Genomic DNA, 17,009 nt, shown 5'->3' with positions numbered 1-17,009 from the left:
ATTGTCACAAACTAATTGCCACTTCAGTGAACCTGGAGCCCTCCGCCCTCCTAAGTCAGTGGCTCCCAACCATTTTGGCTTGAGACTTTTTTTCAATGAGGCAAAGTGTGAAACACGTTGAATCTTCAGTTTGTTCTTTACTTTTCAACAATCTTTTCTTCCCCATAATTGATTTCTTCATTTGAAAGATTCTAGACTCCCAAAGAGGTCAAATCAGACATAAGAAAAGTTAAGAATAGAAGAACAATGATCCATTTCAACCATTGTTCTGGACCTTGAACAATTGCCTGAAGTTGCCTGAACTTGAAATTGCCAAAAAAAAAGAAAGAAAAAAAAGGTAGAATGTTGAATTATTCAAACAGAATGATTCAACAAAAACATGCTTGTTTCCATCATTCTATGGTGTGAATTTAATAACACAAACAACAGCCCGTCTCACACAATAATTCACCACTACTTTAAAGATCTGCTGTGATTCATTATTTGCATACAACGGCTTTGTGTCCCACAGCCCTTAATCAGTAATTCAGTATGTATGTGCATCTAAATTCAGATGTGGTCGTCCACATGTTGGCCACCAGTGGCATAACACAAGGAATGCCTGATGAAACATGTCTGATGCTGGAGTTCACGTCCCAAACCTGACTGCCTTTTAACTTTCATCCTGTCTCTAGCCCTCCAGCCCAAAAAGCATGAACAGGGCCAGTGCTGTCTAGTTTAGAAGCTGATGGCCCAAAAAGTTTCTGTCTCTTCAACTTGTGACGGATGTGTGCAAGTGCAACACTTCCTCCTGTGCTCTACTGAACTTGAAGGCATATGTAACTACAAATGTCTTCTAAGTATGTGATCCTATGCAAACACACCATATGGACAACTTGATATAGAAATATCTTCAGCAGTTTTAGTTTATCACCACTACTATGAGCACTCATTAGGCTCATTGTCTGCTTTATTACATCAACACCGGCCACTTGTGTTATACAGGCAGTTAGAATAACATTCCCAGTCAACACCAACAAGATCAAATGGGACCTCCAACTTAAATAAAATATCTGCCAAAATGATTCAGCGTGGGTCAAGGTTAATGGAGCACTAAGAGACTAATTATCAACACTTCAGGCAACGCCTGCATGACATCGGAAATAACTCTTCTGGTTTGACAAATAGTCAGTTAATACCAGGAATTGGTTGGAATCACATAAGAATATAATTGCTTCGGCCAACGTGGCCTCTGTCTTCTTATTGACTTGTTTATGTCATTAGATAACTGGATATTGGACCTTGTGATACAACTTGATACAGATTTGCTTCAAATCTGTAATGAACAGCTAGATTCAGATAGGAAAAAACACCTTGTTATTCATCATTGATACACAGGTACATCATTTAGTGTCAAGAAGGAATAACATCTGATGTGAATAATAAAACAATGACTCATTTATATTCTATCAAAGCGCAGTGAAAACAATTGAGAGAACTGGCCTCAGTTTGCAAGATGACCTCATCCTGCTGCAGCCAAAGATAAGACACTGAGCCCCTCCCCCCCCCCACACCCTCACCTGTTTATTCATGAAGACATAGATGACGGGGTTGATGACCGTGCTCGTCTTGGCCAAGACTGAGGGGATGATGCTCGCCACGGGCGTGACCAGTCCCGGAGGCCCGAAGGTGGCTATCAAGGCCATGATGCCGTACGGCAGCCAGCACAAGAGGTAGCAGACCACCATGATCACCACCATGAACAACACGCGCTGCTCACGCTTCCTACTCATGGACGCATTGATCCCGCTCACCTGGAGACAGCGAGGGGGAAAAAGAGCAAAGAATATGACGGAGCGGTTTGTAATTCTTACCTGCAAATATTAGCACAGAAACACACGCACACACAAACACATACACGCACACATACACACACACGTCTTGTTCTAGCAAATTAAAAGACACCAATTCTGGATTATTACAACTTGGGTTTTATTAAGTTTTATGCTTCCATGGTCTTCGGCCATTCTCATTCACACAACAAATTCATTTTAAGCACAAACTTTCACTTGAACTCAAGAATGAACTGACTAGATGTTGGTTGTCTCATGTCATGTATGTTCTTGTGAATGTGGTATCTCAGGAATGTCTGTAGGGACTTGGATGAACTGATTATGTGATCAAAGGTCAATGTCAGTGACCTCACAAAACACATTTTTGCCATTACTCAAGATATTTACGTTATGCTGCTCATGCTTTGATAGTTTCACACATATGTCAAACAGGATACAATTATAAAGTGATAACCTTTTGGGCAGACATGTTACAAACTGTAACTTTACTGGTTATACAACGGAGAGACAGTCATTTGAGTTTTCCCTGCGGTTTGCTGACTAGCAGGTGATAAGGAATATATTTGATTTCTGCTTCTACGAGAACGCTTATTTTGTGGTTTCACACTTGAAGATGAAAATGCTGCCTTGAAAAGTGAAATAAACAATTGGATTTGGAGCCAAACAGTGTGCAGATTTACTTTGTGCCCTGCATGCAGTTTAATATTTTTGTCTTTGCCAAAATGTGAGCACACTTGGGCCCATTGGATTTTAATAATAATATATATTCAACAAATTGAAGCAATAGATTTACATTTGTATAAAAAACAGTAATTTGCATACCTTCGGAGAGTTAGATAAGATAGGTACTTTTCTTATATGTGTGTGTTACTGGTAAGTACAGCCAGTGATGTTCATGGACAAACTTTCAAACTGACAAAAACCTTTATCCTCCACAAACTTGTGTATCTCTCACCCCGTAGCCACATGTCTGCAGCTATCACTCAACTTTCCATGGAGGCACACACCGACAGGAAGAAGCATATGCAGGTTTTTTTTTTTATTTTTCTGCTTTTATAAGAGAGCTCAAGTTGTATTCTGAGAGAGTACTGTTCACATAGTTGTACACATACAACTGCATTACTGAAGGGGAAAACAACATTGTTTGAAGCCAAAAGTCAAAGAAATTCCAACACAAAAAAGGACTTGAGATGTCTATTAACTGCTCCACATCCTAAGAGTGACAGACAATGCCTTCTATAGCTCTCCTAGTTTATAGGCTTACGAGTTGTTCGTTTTGAGAAATCATCCTTGTTTAATTAAAAAGGTACTTGTCTTTGGAAATTTGCCTACTTCCAGTTTGGTTCTATTTCCATCCTGTAAACTTTCCAGTTTTTTTTCAGCTTAGGCGAATAGACGGCTAAAAGCTTCAATCTTGGCTCTCATTTAAATACACTAAGTGGCAGAGATCATAGACAAATTGAGGAAATGGAGAGTAAATGTTGAATGACTGCAATCAAAGGCTGTGGAGCTGGTGAAAGGAGCTAGCTTACTAATCGACTGCCCTAACACAGAAGCTGTTTCATATGCTAAACAGCCGTTCCCTGAAGCCGTATAATTCATATTTATGTGTCGTGTTCTTGTGACGGCACAAATCTGTTGCAGCCTTTTGTAGAAACGACAGGACGACAAGCTCGGTAATGAGCATCAAAATGACGGGAGCTTTTTGGTGATGGACAACAGACAGTAAAACGGAGAACAGCTTCTCTTTCGCTTTGCATCATGACAGTTAAAATAGAGTTGTAGATTATGGGCAGTGGTCCAACTGCCCATAATCCACTGACACACACGGAGAGCCAATAGACGAATGGGAAAGAAACTTCTCAAGAGCGGTTTGATGTAAAATGTCCGTTGAGAGACGATATATTCACAGCACTTCACAGACTTAATTAAATATCCCATAGATGTTTTTCCTCTCTGACAGAAGGAGCACGGTTGAGCCTGACAGGCTGCCAATTATTTAGACATATCTATATAGTGTGTGTGTGTGTGTGTGTGTGTGTGTGTGTGTGTGTGTGTGTGTGCGCATGTCACTATTTGATCGAATACTGACGTAAAATAAGTATTTCGACGGATTTTTGCCGTAAGTTTAAAGGATGGAAGAGTTTTTATTTTATGTTTTCCATAACGAGTCCACCTTAAAGATCAGTCCACCTTAAGTGTGCCTGAGCAAGCGTTTTTGCGTGCTTTGGGGCTACATCCTTTTTAATCTGCAGGTTGTATAGGTGGCTGTCAAGCCAGACAAAAGAACTTGGTGTCTTGAGGAGTTGTGGTTTTTATTCGTCGACAAACAAACTGATGTGACTCATCGTCACAGACACGCTTGCATTATGTCGGGCCTGCGACACTCTGACGGGAGCCCCGGCAGAGTTGGCAAACAGAACTGACAACCTTACAGCTAAACTAATTGATGTGGTGGAGGCTTTTGTGCCTAATTAGAACACAACTCACAAATAGAAGAAATAAGAGAATAGACTAGACTACTATGAAGAAACAAACTTGTCAAAAAGGAACAATACAATAAATCAACTATCACTTTTGGAGGCAGGAAACAGTAAAAGTTGGAGTTTCAGGAAGAATAAAAAATATAACCACCTGTCCATACTGAATTTTCTGTGCAATGTATGGCAGCTGAATTAAGAAAGTGTTCACTGGCCGAAAGGAAGAAAGTCAGCAGCAGCAGAGCCTCCCTGACAGAGCAGCCTGATTCATTAATTCAGTTCTATTTCAATCCTCTCGTCCCTCGTCCTACACCACCAACTTTTCTTCAATCCAACGTCAATTTTATGAAAATGAAATGTGTTTATCCACAGTTTCACAGCTGCTCATTTGACCACAAATTATATCCGATCGGGCAGGTTGCCTTGACGTTTTAAATGTGGGCAGTATGAGCACGCAGCTGAGTCACGATCTGACGTATCCGATGACCAGAGTCACATTGGAAAGGCGGGTGTCTGTCCGCTGAGACCCGGTGACCCAAAGAGCCGAGCTGCTGTGCTGGACGGTCTCTCTGACGTCAACTGTTGGATGGCACAAAACCTTTTACAACTTAATACCTGAAAATACTATTCAACTCTCCAAAGAATAACACGAGCCTCATTCAGAGTGAACTCAGTACCATGTCTGCCTATATCAAATCTGCTGCAAGAAACCTGGGAGTAATGTTCGACACTTATTTGAACTTCAAACACAGATAAAACAAACATCCAGTCCTGCTTCTTTCAATTAAGAACCATCGCTAGAATCAAACCCACACCTGAAGTGGGAAAAGTCGTCCATGCACTTATTCTCTCTAGACTAGATTACTGCAACTCACTCCTCTCAGGATTACCCAAAAATCTATCTCCCGCCTCCAAATGTGATGTTGTCTGGTTCTAACAGACAACATCACATCACTCCAGTTCTGGCCTCTCTCCACTGGCTCCCAGTTGGTTTTAGAATTGATTTTAAGACTTTATTGATCACTTTTAGGGCCCGCCTGGGTCTGGCCCCCAGATTACATGATTGAAATGTTAACGGCATATGAGCCAACTCGCAGCCTTAGATCCTCCGGTGGGGCCCTCCTGGCCGTTCCGATAGTCGAGGCTTAAATCAAAGGGTGACCGTGCTTTTGCCATCAGGGCCCCTCGACTTAGGAACGACCTGCCGGAGGAGATAATGCTGGCAGAATCAATAACTTCTTCTAATTCACTTCTTAAAACCCATTTTTATAGAATTGCTTTAAAGTGACGTCGTCCTTTTATGTTCTTTCATGATCTATGATGCAGTTATTTTGTTCCCATGGTTTTGTTTGTATATTCTATATATTTGTTTTTTTTCTACCGTTTTGGCTATTTATTTGTTTTAGTTGTATTTAATGCATGTATGGTGTGGTCCTTTTTGTTTATCACTATTTAAGTTGTGTCTATGCTTTGCTTATCTGTGAAAGCAATGTGTAAACTTTATCTTTGAAGGTGCTATATAAATGAAATTATTATTATAATATTATTAACCACGGCTAATGTCACCTGCTAACCCCGTGTGTTTACATGAGACTGCTGTATTTATAAGGCCATGTGACCAACAGCAATAATATAGTTTGTGTTCGCCATTAAAGCATGAAAGCGTGTGTTTTCTGCTACACTACCTCCGTTGCTTTTCCAGATGACACTGAAGTTGACATTAAGTGCCTGCTTTCAACATGAGCCTCCCGTGTTGTTTCTGTGGGAGAAGACTGTCACACTGACGTCGACTGTTGAACTTCCCTGTCTGTAGGCACAGCCATCTGTTCTAATCACTGCATGTCACATGAAAGAGGATGAATACCGGTGTGTGAAGCGAGGGAGACGGGGGAATCTGACAGTTACACTTTACTAACGCCATCTCGCTGCTCGTGTCACGCTCGGAAGAGGAACTTACGATTGAATGGTACAATCAGTTCAAACAGTTAAGCCCCTGACAAATAGGAAGTAAGCGCTCAGTGACGCACGTACCTTTGACGGGATTTAAGAAGGAAACATAAGAATGGACTTTTCTTTGCCGAATGGAGACGGAAGGTTAATCCAGCCACAACGGAGGCAGAGCCAACAGACGTGATGACCAGGTCGACTCACGCAGGGGAAGCCAGCCCGCTGTGACAGAATTTATAGCGCTGCATGGGCTGCATGGTTCAAGCCGCAGCTCCATTATTAATAAAACCTTTCAAGGAGGGAATAGTGGAAAGACATGCACATATTGTGGGAATGATTGATGAGTTTCAGTTTAAGAGAATACTTTAGCAGCATGACTGCAGTTGGCATTGTGGTGGTCCAGGCAGGGGATGATTAAAGTTTGAGCAAAGAGTCAACCGAGTCCTGGGTGAGGAAAGCTCAGATTTAATGGATTTCTTTGGGAGAGTGAACCCCCAAAAGTGGGCTGTGGCTGTATTGTGGGCTTTGTATGACAGTTCTTTGTCTATAATAGGATAAAGTTAGGGTTCACGCAGGAGTTGTTATAGTTTTGTGTTGTCAGTGGTGATGGGAAGGTCTCGTGGAGATGGAAAGTGCTGCAGATATAAATAAATAATAGTTAAAAAATAGAGTTGAGTTAATTTCAGGCTTTGCTTCTCAGTTAATGAGCTTAAACTGGCTTGACTTTATGCTAACCGACATTTGCCAATGAAAAGTAAAACTGTGCCAATAGAGTGGTGCGGGAATGAGTCCTAAATCTGTAAATTAGTTATCGCTTTTGCGCTTCCTGTTCTCTCATCTCGAAGTTGGTGGGTTTTTTTGTATGGATTCTTGGTGAGATGCCTGAATTAATGTCTGTTGTTAACACGAGCCTAAGCTATTTTAAAGTTGTGTTTTAAAATACAGCAAGCTATCCTCATCATAAATTTAAAAAAAACAAGTGACTAAATGACTACTAAACATCAAGACACCTAATACTGGTCCGCCTTCAGGTTAGTGGTGGTGACATAAAGTCACATGACCATGGGATAGTTAGTTTATAATGTGATGTTAACACTTTGCTTCTGGCGTTTGCATCCAAGATACAAAAATCATGAAAGTGGTGTTCATTTGTGACGATTATCTTGCGTAAATAAAACTTGTAAATTTCATGAATTTGTGATTGTCACAGAGATTATAGAGAATAATCCAACGGAAAAATCCATTCATCTTTTTGTCGAGGGAGTCACTGTTATGCTAACTTCCAGTGTTGCCCTACAAAAACATCCATGCAGCACCCGACAACATTTTTAATTTGAGTCTGATGAAGCAGGTGAGCTGAAATACACAGACCAGGCAACATGTAATTATATTTTGACTGCGGTCTAATTTCAGGAGTTCAACATTTCCAGCTGCAGAAATTTCATTTTTTAAGTGAAATACAAGAAAATACTGTGCAAAGTTGAATTTGGAAACACAATCCTGTATTACATGACATGTATCGTCAGATGTATTTTGGTCACAATATTCTGTTATGGATAAAAGTAAGTGTTCATGTTTGAGCACCAGATTGTCCTTGTTTGGGGGCAGCTGACAAAAGGTAAAACAGCACTTTATGTACAACGGACAACTCCAAATATGGGCATGGGTGTAATTAACATGGTGGACCTTGAGGCTCACTAAGCATTTGCGTCCCTCTGGTGGTCCTCTCTGTAGCTGTATGACACACTGGGGAGGTCAGCTGCTTTTTATGGCTTTATGTTTATAGGTCTGCACCATTCTCATGAATGTGATGTCTCAGTAATGCCTGGAAGGAATATCTTCAAATTTGACACAAAAACCCATTTGGACTTGAGGATGAACTGATTTTATTTTGAAGGGCACTGTGATGTCACAAAACTAATTTTTGGCCATAACCCCAGAATCTGTTTAGTAATTAGAACAATGTCACACAAATGTAGGATGTAGGATGAAAGTGGGGACATTTTGGACAGACATTGATGTAAACAGCAACTTGGCGGGTTGGCTGAGGGATACGACCCCAATTTAAGTTATACCGGTGTAATCAAAGAGTCTCATCATCGTAACATTGGTGATAAAGCTGCAAGTAGCCGAACAGAATCTGAACCAACACTCTTTCCCAACATGAGATTGTAATTGTATTACATGGTGCTATTATTATAATTGGTTGATGATGACTTGTTAATAATCCGATGAGCCAATCTAAGAACTTTGTTTGAGAGAGCATCTTTTCAACTTTCTTATCTGAAGTTTAAAGTTTTGGTGGATATTTGATAGAAGGCACGGTGAAGTCCCCAGTGTGGAGGACAGGTCACCTCCATTATGGTCCAAAGACACATACAATTGGTCTGCAAGGGGATGGAGGAGATGGACTGACAGCAGTGCTCAAGTAAACACTGTCAAAACACAACTCTCGACTGTTTGTATTTCAGAAACTGCTCTGTCAAGAACGGTGGAGTCACCACTCCCTTTCCCCTCCGCCTCCAATACTCTAAATTATTTCTGCTTTGTTATCAGACAGTTTCTTCCTCACTGTTTCATCTATCCACGTCCAGATGTTCCGGTAAAGAGTCTCATTTCTCTCTCTCTCTCTCTCACTTCACCAACAGATTGGCAGTCTGTTTGTTTGGGAAGGCTGCGTTTTGGCAAGCACCTCACAATATAATTTCTATCCTCGACACACGTTTTACAATATGATGTATTCATCATATATATTGTAATATATGCATAGGTATTTCATTAAAACTAATTGGAGAGTCACTCAGCAGTGAACACACTGAAATGTGTTAGATGAAAATAAAGTGCACATGGTATTCTCATTGTCGCTGAACCTTTTTACTAACTTGCCACAACTTCATTTGAAAATAAACTATGGCTGGGGTCCTTCCCATTTATCTCTTATTCCTCCACGTTCAGTTTTCAGTTGTGCGATGTTACTGCGTGTGCGGCTCTCGTGCATTGCCCGTGTCGGCACAACAGATTTGAAACTGGATTTTCTTTTAAAAATTGTTTTGGACATATTGATACACTATTGTCGAAATAAAAAATTGTTATAGTAAGCTATGGATGGTGAAAATGTTCTTTCTGTTCATTCACTAATATCTATTCTATCCTGAATACGTAGATTGCAAAACAATGACAGGTATTCAACACAAAAGTACATCTTAATCAGTTACACACATGTAACAGACACAACTTGTCCACATAATCGCCTAATTTGGAGTCTTTGGACCGGCTAACTGGATTACATGGATGGAGTGGGCGGTCGCCAGACCGGCTGCTAACAATCCCCTCCGCCCTGGGAGGCTGGAGGCAGTCGGTGTCCTTCGCCTCCCCCAGCTGCTGCCTGCCCTGCTTCCCGCCTGCAGCGGCACCAGACACTGACTATTCCGCTGTGAGGTTGGCGGTGGTGGTGGCGGCGATGCGACAAAAAGCAGGCGGTATGAGCCAGACATGGAGGTGAGAACATTCAGGGGGAAGATGGAGGGGGAGTACGAGAGCATGAGGTGGATCGGAGAGAGGTTGTTTGAGAAGGGAAAGTGCACAGGAGGAAGGAGTGGGAGAGAGAAATGAGAGAGGAGAGGTGGGTGGTAAATCCCAGAGGATAGAAATAAAGGCCTATAGGGAGAAGCTGCAGGTAGATTTAAAGTCAATTGCTGTTAGTCCAATAGTTAATGGCAACCAACAGAGACCGTTAAGTTCCCCCTCTCCTGATGTTTGTCTTTTTGTCCTCGCGTTGGCCAGTTGTGGCGGGAGTTTTCACCAAGTTGTAGCCAGCATGTGAGGCTTCCACAGCCAGGTCAGCGAGCGTTGACCTGGCTGGAGAGAAAACGTGGGTCAGCTGCAGATATTTGAGCCTCGCCAGTTCAACACCCATGCACACACCACCTTAAAATACAAGGCTGTCATGAAAGTGCACTCAGCTAAGCAATCCAAAACAAATAACCTTCTCCGACTGTCTTCTTTAAAGTGCACCGACCCCTAGGGGGATCTGGAAAACGGCGACCCACGCCAAATCAGTTCAGGCACATTTATTAGTAAAGGCCTGTCATAACATCAATGTATCATACAGTGCAGTGTATGGACATGAGCTCAATCATTTCACATTATGAACTGATTTGAACATGAAATTTATTTATTTGGTTTTGCATCATATTTCATTTACTTTCTATTTAGTTTGTCCACGTTCAAATTCCAATGTCTGAATATCTTAGTTAGTTATTGTGACAGACCTATATTTATCACAGCAGGATGATATTTCAAGAGAATGCACCATCAGTACTCGTGAAACTCCTGGGAGAGGTGACAGCTTCGCAACACTACCTCAACAAAGAAAGACAGATTAGAAGTAACTTTCTGAGTGCATTTACTGTACATCCTGACTCCGTAACTTTGACTGAAACGTTTTCTCATTTCCTCGTCTTTAAGTCAGCTGCATCTAACTTTGAAAAGCTACGAGCCAAAAACGTATCTTGTGACTGAATGAGATGTCGGCGAGGAACAAAATAGGAGCTATATGATCTTTTGCGGGCAAGTTAATCTAATGAAGTGGAAACTTCCAAACTTTTAATGCCCCAGCTGGCACACTCTCATAAAAACGGATTCCTTCTGACTGACTTCTTTATCTGATCATTTATTAAAGTCACGCATTGCATGTATCGCTATTAAAACACCCCTAACCTCAGGCTTCTGACAGAAATAACTGGCTTTACAAGACTTATGGGGACTGTAATTGTAATAAAAGTGGCACATTTTGTATCAGGAGCTGGCGTAATTGCTGAAAATTCACAAGTTTAAAGAAGCAAAACCGTGTTGGTGTCCGTTTGGAAGGTTCCTCTGTGTGACTTCTCTCCCGTCGGCGGGGCTTTGACAGCTGAAGCTGCAGCACAATATCAAAGCAAAGTCGGATCCTGTCATGTCACCAGAACATGAACTCCTTAAAAAGCTACATCCTCAACAATGTGATCGCACTTTTCACCCTTCCATCATCCCTTCCCCCTCTCTGCCAGAAGGGAGGGGAAGTGCAGTCACCGAGACAAGACGCTCAACTGATGCTGAGAGTCACAAAAAAAAAACATGTCAGCGATCGTACGAGTGACATCTCCCCTCTGCAATGACTTGAAGTGGTTAAGAGAGGAGGCAAATGGTTCTTGAAGCCCATCAGCTGTAAACAACTCCAGGCTTTTGCTGACGGTGCTTTGGGGCTTACACACACACACAGATGCACACACATACTGTCCATAAATACACTTGGATGTGTACTTTCACTCGGCATCCAAATGCGGTCTCAAGAACCTTTTTTTTTTCCATCAAAATAAACACCCAGATGAAAAACCAAACAGTAATCAACTCAAATTGAGGACGTCGACGACTCACACCAACGGCCACTCAGACAAAGTGTCAGACGCTACAAACACACATCGCCCAGAAGGGCAGCGTACTTTTGTGGGGCTTGTTTTGTCTCAGCATTTCCAGCTCCTGAGTCGGCCCGGGGGTTCTGCCAGCTCGGTCGCTGCGCCGCTAAAAATGATTGATCACAGAATTTGTCTGGCGCATTAGTCCCGTACAGCACCAACCTCCCGTGGCCTGCCAAACACTACGTCCGCCTGTCGCCCATCAAAGAGCCTCTCTCAGCAAGAATCCTGAACGCTCCACTGAGTCGCTTTACAAACACTCGCTGTCCCCCTCCTCCTAACCTCTGCACATCCCCGCGCTCCCTACTTCCACCTCCCCCATCTCTCCCCCCGCCACATCGAGGTGTCTTCAAGGTCGCTGCAGAAAAGGGGCCGGTAATGTAACTTTTATTGAATGAGGGAGAGAGTCAAGAGAATCTGTCGCGCACTGGGGAATAAGCATTACCAGCTGTTTCCTACAGACAAACAATTTGTAAGGGAGGGAATCAGTTATCAAATTGAGGGCGAGGCTCTGTCGGGGCCGCTGGGGGACTTCAGGAGCCGATGGAGTGATGCAAGGCTGGTGTGTGTGGGGGTTACGCTGAGATGGAGTGCCAAGACATTCGTTTTTATTTGGAATAATAACACTCCCGAGAACCTAAGGGAGAGGTAAGCAGTGCAGAGGCAATGTGGTATTGACTTGTTGAACTGTACCGAAAGGGCTTTTCTTTCCGTTGGATTGCTTTCGGTAACATCTGAAGATTCTTCCCCCAGGAGCTCTAAAGGGACTCGATTCAAGAGGAAGGGGGAAAAAAAAATCCAAAGACCAATGTTTTCATCTAATGTCAGAAGTCCTTGTAGAGTTCACCCAATACAGAGAACAACATTAAATATATCCGTTGGCTATGAGCAAGTTATTAAAGATGAGTCCGCGCCGCCTTTTCGCGTGCCAGCTTTCGGCAAACATGTGAATCTCTAAATTGGAGAAAAAGAACCCCGTCAGGATGTAAATTTGATATAAAGTATGGGGGAAAATGTCACTTCACTGAACTAAAGTTAGCCTTGGCAGACTGTTTATGTGACAGGCTTTGTTGAAAAAGTTGTATTCCAATCCCAGTTCTCATTTAATGGCTTTTAGTTGGACTCAATAGCTGGTTGGCTCAATCAAGCACAAGTAGACACGGACATATAAAGTCGCACAAAGACAGATTTAAGAGTGTGCATTTGATCATCTGGACACACTCGGCTGATAAGAGCTTCAACGGTTAATTCAATAAACTACAGAAATTGCTTCAAGCCTTCTTCTACACAGTACGCACCTTGATGGTGTGAAGTGTGCAAAAGAGGAAACTGGCATCAGTGAAGTATATGTAAGCGAGGTTCTCTGCAAAGTGAAAGCTTTCTCTGACACTGCAGGGGCTTCTTTTGATGACTTGCTCCATCTATATTCACAAACAAATTGCCAGAGATGCACAATACAGAGAACTTCGGCATTTGGCAGCACCTTGCACACAGAGAAGAGGAAATGACCTCACTGAGTTTCAGTGAGCTTTCCAGGAGTACATGTCAATGATAACTTCCTGAAAATGTAATAACGCCTGAAATTGTAATACAATTTGCATTCAACGCGATCAGAAAATGTGATAATATCCACTAATGTCATGAAATGTCTTGACTTCTATCGTAAAAACCTTCTTTATTGATGATGCAATAGTTTTATAGGGGCCTTTTTTCAAAACTGATCATTTACAGTTTTGACAGATATAATAACGTAAGAAAGTGTTTTTTTTTTCCCCTCTGAAATTCATCATGTGCGAGTATACAACATGTAGAGATGCTTCCAACTAAAATCTCTATCAATCGTAAGTAGACAAGCATACCCGTGTTGATTGGTCGTTATTGTATTTTCCATTAGACCAGAGTGGATCCAAGATTAGACCATCAGAAGATGGCAAACATGACGTGAAGCCATCGATGGAGGCAAAACATTCGGTTTACGCTCTATGAAATGTCATCTGTGTTGACAGTGATCCTTATCGAATCCTTTGTGTCAGCCGCGCTAATGAAGTTTCTGCATTCAAATCGGCTTTCAAATCAAATGAAGATGAGATGAAGACAAAGGTTGACCCTCTTACTTATTATTATTATTTTACTTTTACTCAGTTGAACCCCCACAGATTATGATGTGGGGTCCGATCACAGATATTCTAGTTTTAACGAGGTGTCCGATCATCACTTTTCTCACCCGGGGGTTTTTCTTTCCTGATTGGGAAAAGTTAGCGTCACTTTTCATTGAGAATGATTCTGTCAAATTTATTTGAGCTCACAGCATTTTTTGTCAACTGCAGAGCGCCTGTCAAAACAATAAAGGATGGACTATTCATTCTATTATTTTTACTTACTGGTGCAGAATTGCAATTATTTATCAAATGAGCCTCATTGTTTTGACTGCCGCTTTAAATTTGACAGAGTACTTCTCGAAACAAAGTGATGCTAACGTTGCCATATCTGGAAATAAATCATTCATAAACCAGAGCGTAGGATCCACACTAAATGTTTTTAAGGCGACATTTTCTTTTAATTTTCTTTCAGACTTTTGAAAAGCAAGCAGATATTAATTACATGAGTACTTTTATGAACTTCAGGTATATAACTTAAACTTAATTACGTTGTCATATTACGTACATTTTCACATACATACATGACATGGTTTTACATGACAATTTAGGAGCAGTGCTGCTGAGAAGCGCCCGGGGAGCAACTGGGGGTTCAGCGTCTTGCTCAAGGACACTTCGACATGCAAACTACGAGGAGACGCGGGAATCGAACCGGCGCGAGACGACCGTAACCGGTGGAGTGTTCGTTCTAACACCCTTACAGACTTCCATATACTGTACACTGTAAATTCAAGCACATACAAACATAGATGCAGAGTACGACTCTTTCAAGATGTATTTGTGTTTTATTAGCTAACGGCAGGGGCGAACGGCACATTACTCATTGTGCCCTGTGTCTGCCTAAAATACCAGGGGGAGGATCCTCCTCCTGATGGCGATAAGCACATTCAGTATGAATAATATTGATTGTCCCAAAATGGCTCCAGTTTTACATTCCAATAACAACGTAATTATCTGCATGAATATTTCATCTGAAGTAGTGAAGATAAAATGGTGCAAAGCCGGAGATGTGAAGATTTGCTTTTTCTCCAGCCATAGTTACAAAAGACTTTTAGTGTTCCAGTGGTGTGCATTAAACTATTGCCCTCCTTAAAAGCAACCGCAACCCTGCATGGTCTTTTATTGTGTTAGGTTTATTGTGCTCCGGTATCATTTGGTCATGATCAATCGTGTGATAACACTTTTAAAGTTGAATTCTTTTGCGGACGTACTGTAGACAATCGCATCAAGATCTGTATTCGCAAAGTATCTTGTCTCACGGTGAGTTTCCTCTTAAGTCAAGCTTCTTGCAGCAACTTTTACTAACTAAACTGATTAAACTGCTTCAGGACGGGCCCAGCTAGACCTTGCTGCTAGTGATCGGTGGAAAGGTGACCTAATGTGAAATTAAATATCTGTACACAGGTGTGCTTTATTTCTGGATTTTCCCAAAGGCAGGCACTACATGAAGCCCATTTTAGTGACTTATGAGCCCCTTAAATCCTTTCAACCCTTTAACTTCTCTCAGACTTATGTGTTGGAAGTTTTAGCACTACATGCTTTGTGAAATCCTCCCAGACCAAAATTCAAGGAGTCTCAATGTTACAACTGGCTCATCTTTCATTTAGTTTCTTCATGCAGTTAGGAGATACTTTAAGCCTTAGACTATTTTGTGAACATGGCCCCATAAAACCAGTAATAACCAGTCTGGAAGCGGACTCCGAAGTTGTTGTTTTTTTTTCACCAGCTCCAAGAACCTCTTTTTTGTTTCTACATTTATTAATTTGTTCATCAGAAAATGACCGTGCTGACCATGCTGCTAATGCTAGTATCCCACGGAACATGAGGGTTTTTATAATACATATATAAATATGCATACACAGACACACAGAGGAAGTACTGCGATGTAGTGGCTAGCACTGTCACCTCGCAGTAAGAGGGACCAATGTCAGCTGGGATCGTCTCCAGCGCCCCGCGAGCCTGAATAGAATAAATGTTTTGGATGATGGAATGAATGTATAAGCAGCAGTTAATTAGCTAGCATGGCGGCCAAGTACAAACTAGCAACACTTCATACAATTCACCTCAAGCAAAAAGTGTCAGACTAAAATATCACACAGAGGAAACATTTTGGTCTCAAGAAAACTTCGGAAGCAGAAGTCCAATTACAGAGCTTGAACTTATAAATATGTTGGAAATGGGAATCGCCAACAAAAGTCATGATTCCTTTGAGCGTACAACATCTAGTAGGGAGGGCCGGGGAACAAGTAAACATGTGAAAATAGGGCAGGAGCAAAGCTCAAAGCAGATATATCTCTGGGCGCTGCCCCATTTCCAATACAGAGTCCTCAAAGAGGTGTGTTAGATATATATCCTGAGGAGAAACACAGACGGGGCGGGGCAGGGAAGCACACACTCTCATAACAGCGGGCATGCATCCATCCTCAATAGATCAGCGTCCTTTAAAATATGGTTAACAATGACGGCCATAAGGAATGTGATGCTGTTCATCACTGTTTTGTGTGATTGTGTGCTTCTCAGTCAACAGAGAAATGCTGCTACATCCTACAGACAGACTGGCTACAGAGGGTGGCACAGATGAGCGGCTGTCTCACATCCAAATACCTCATTTAGGCCATTGCTTATTGGGTCAGGACAGGAGGAGAGCTCAGCATGCGAGCAAAGAGAGAAACGATGGCTATCGCACACAGAGCAGTCTCTTTTCTCACAAACGCACGAGAAAGAACTGGAGGCTTTTCTTTTCAAGACAGATATTGGCAGATTTCTGTCAGGCGATAAACATTACCTGGGAGTTGTTTGCATCTATATTTAATTAATTCCTTGAGTTGAGGCAATTTTAATCTTGGTATTGCTCTGCATGCCAGTGTCTGTACAATTTAGGTTCAACCAAAGACGGCTCCTTAACGAGACTAAACCCATTATCTTTCATCTTTGAAAGACAAAAAGCTGACTCCAGAAAGACAAACGGAGTGTGTGTCGTTGGCTCCGCTTGGGAGCTTGAAGCAAATTAAGTATCGTGTTTTGATTTAATCAGATCACTGGGTCATTTTTAAACTTGCTCTCATAAGGCAGCCTTTAGCTGTGTCCCAGTTCAGTGCTTCAAGATTAAATACAACATCAATTGACGGTCGATAACTGGCC

General features: G+C 41.8%; 1 protein-coding gene across 1 annotated transcript in view; it reads right to left on the bottom strand.

Annotated features, from left to right (window-relative positions):
- LOC137781404 (vertebrate ancient opsin-like) overlaps positions 1–17,009 on the bottom strand; it is a 44,002-nt gene that overhangs the window by 9,792 nt on the left and 17,201 nt on the right. The window contains exon 3 of the mRNA XM_068570143.1: positions 1,560–1,793. Within this exon, the coding sequence (XP_068426244.1) occupies positions 1,560–1,793 (234 nt within the window). The remainder of the gene's footprint in view (positions 1–1,559; positions 1,794–17,009) is intronic.

The sequence above is a fragment of the Clinocottus analis genome, unplaced genomic scaffold (assembly GCF_023055335.1).
Source record: "Clinocottus analis isolate CAN_PGR_092001 unplaced genomic scaffold, fCliAna1.0.p SCAF_11, whole genome shotgun sequence".
Lineage (NCBI taxonomy): Eukaryota > Metazoa > Chordata > Actinopteri > Perciformes > Cottidae > Clinocottus > Clinocottus analis.
This window is presented reverse-complemented; position numbering and strand designations above follow the sequence as displayed.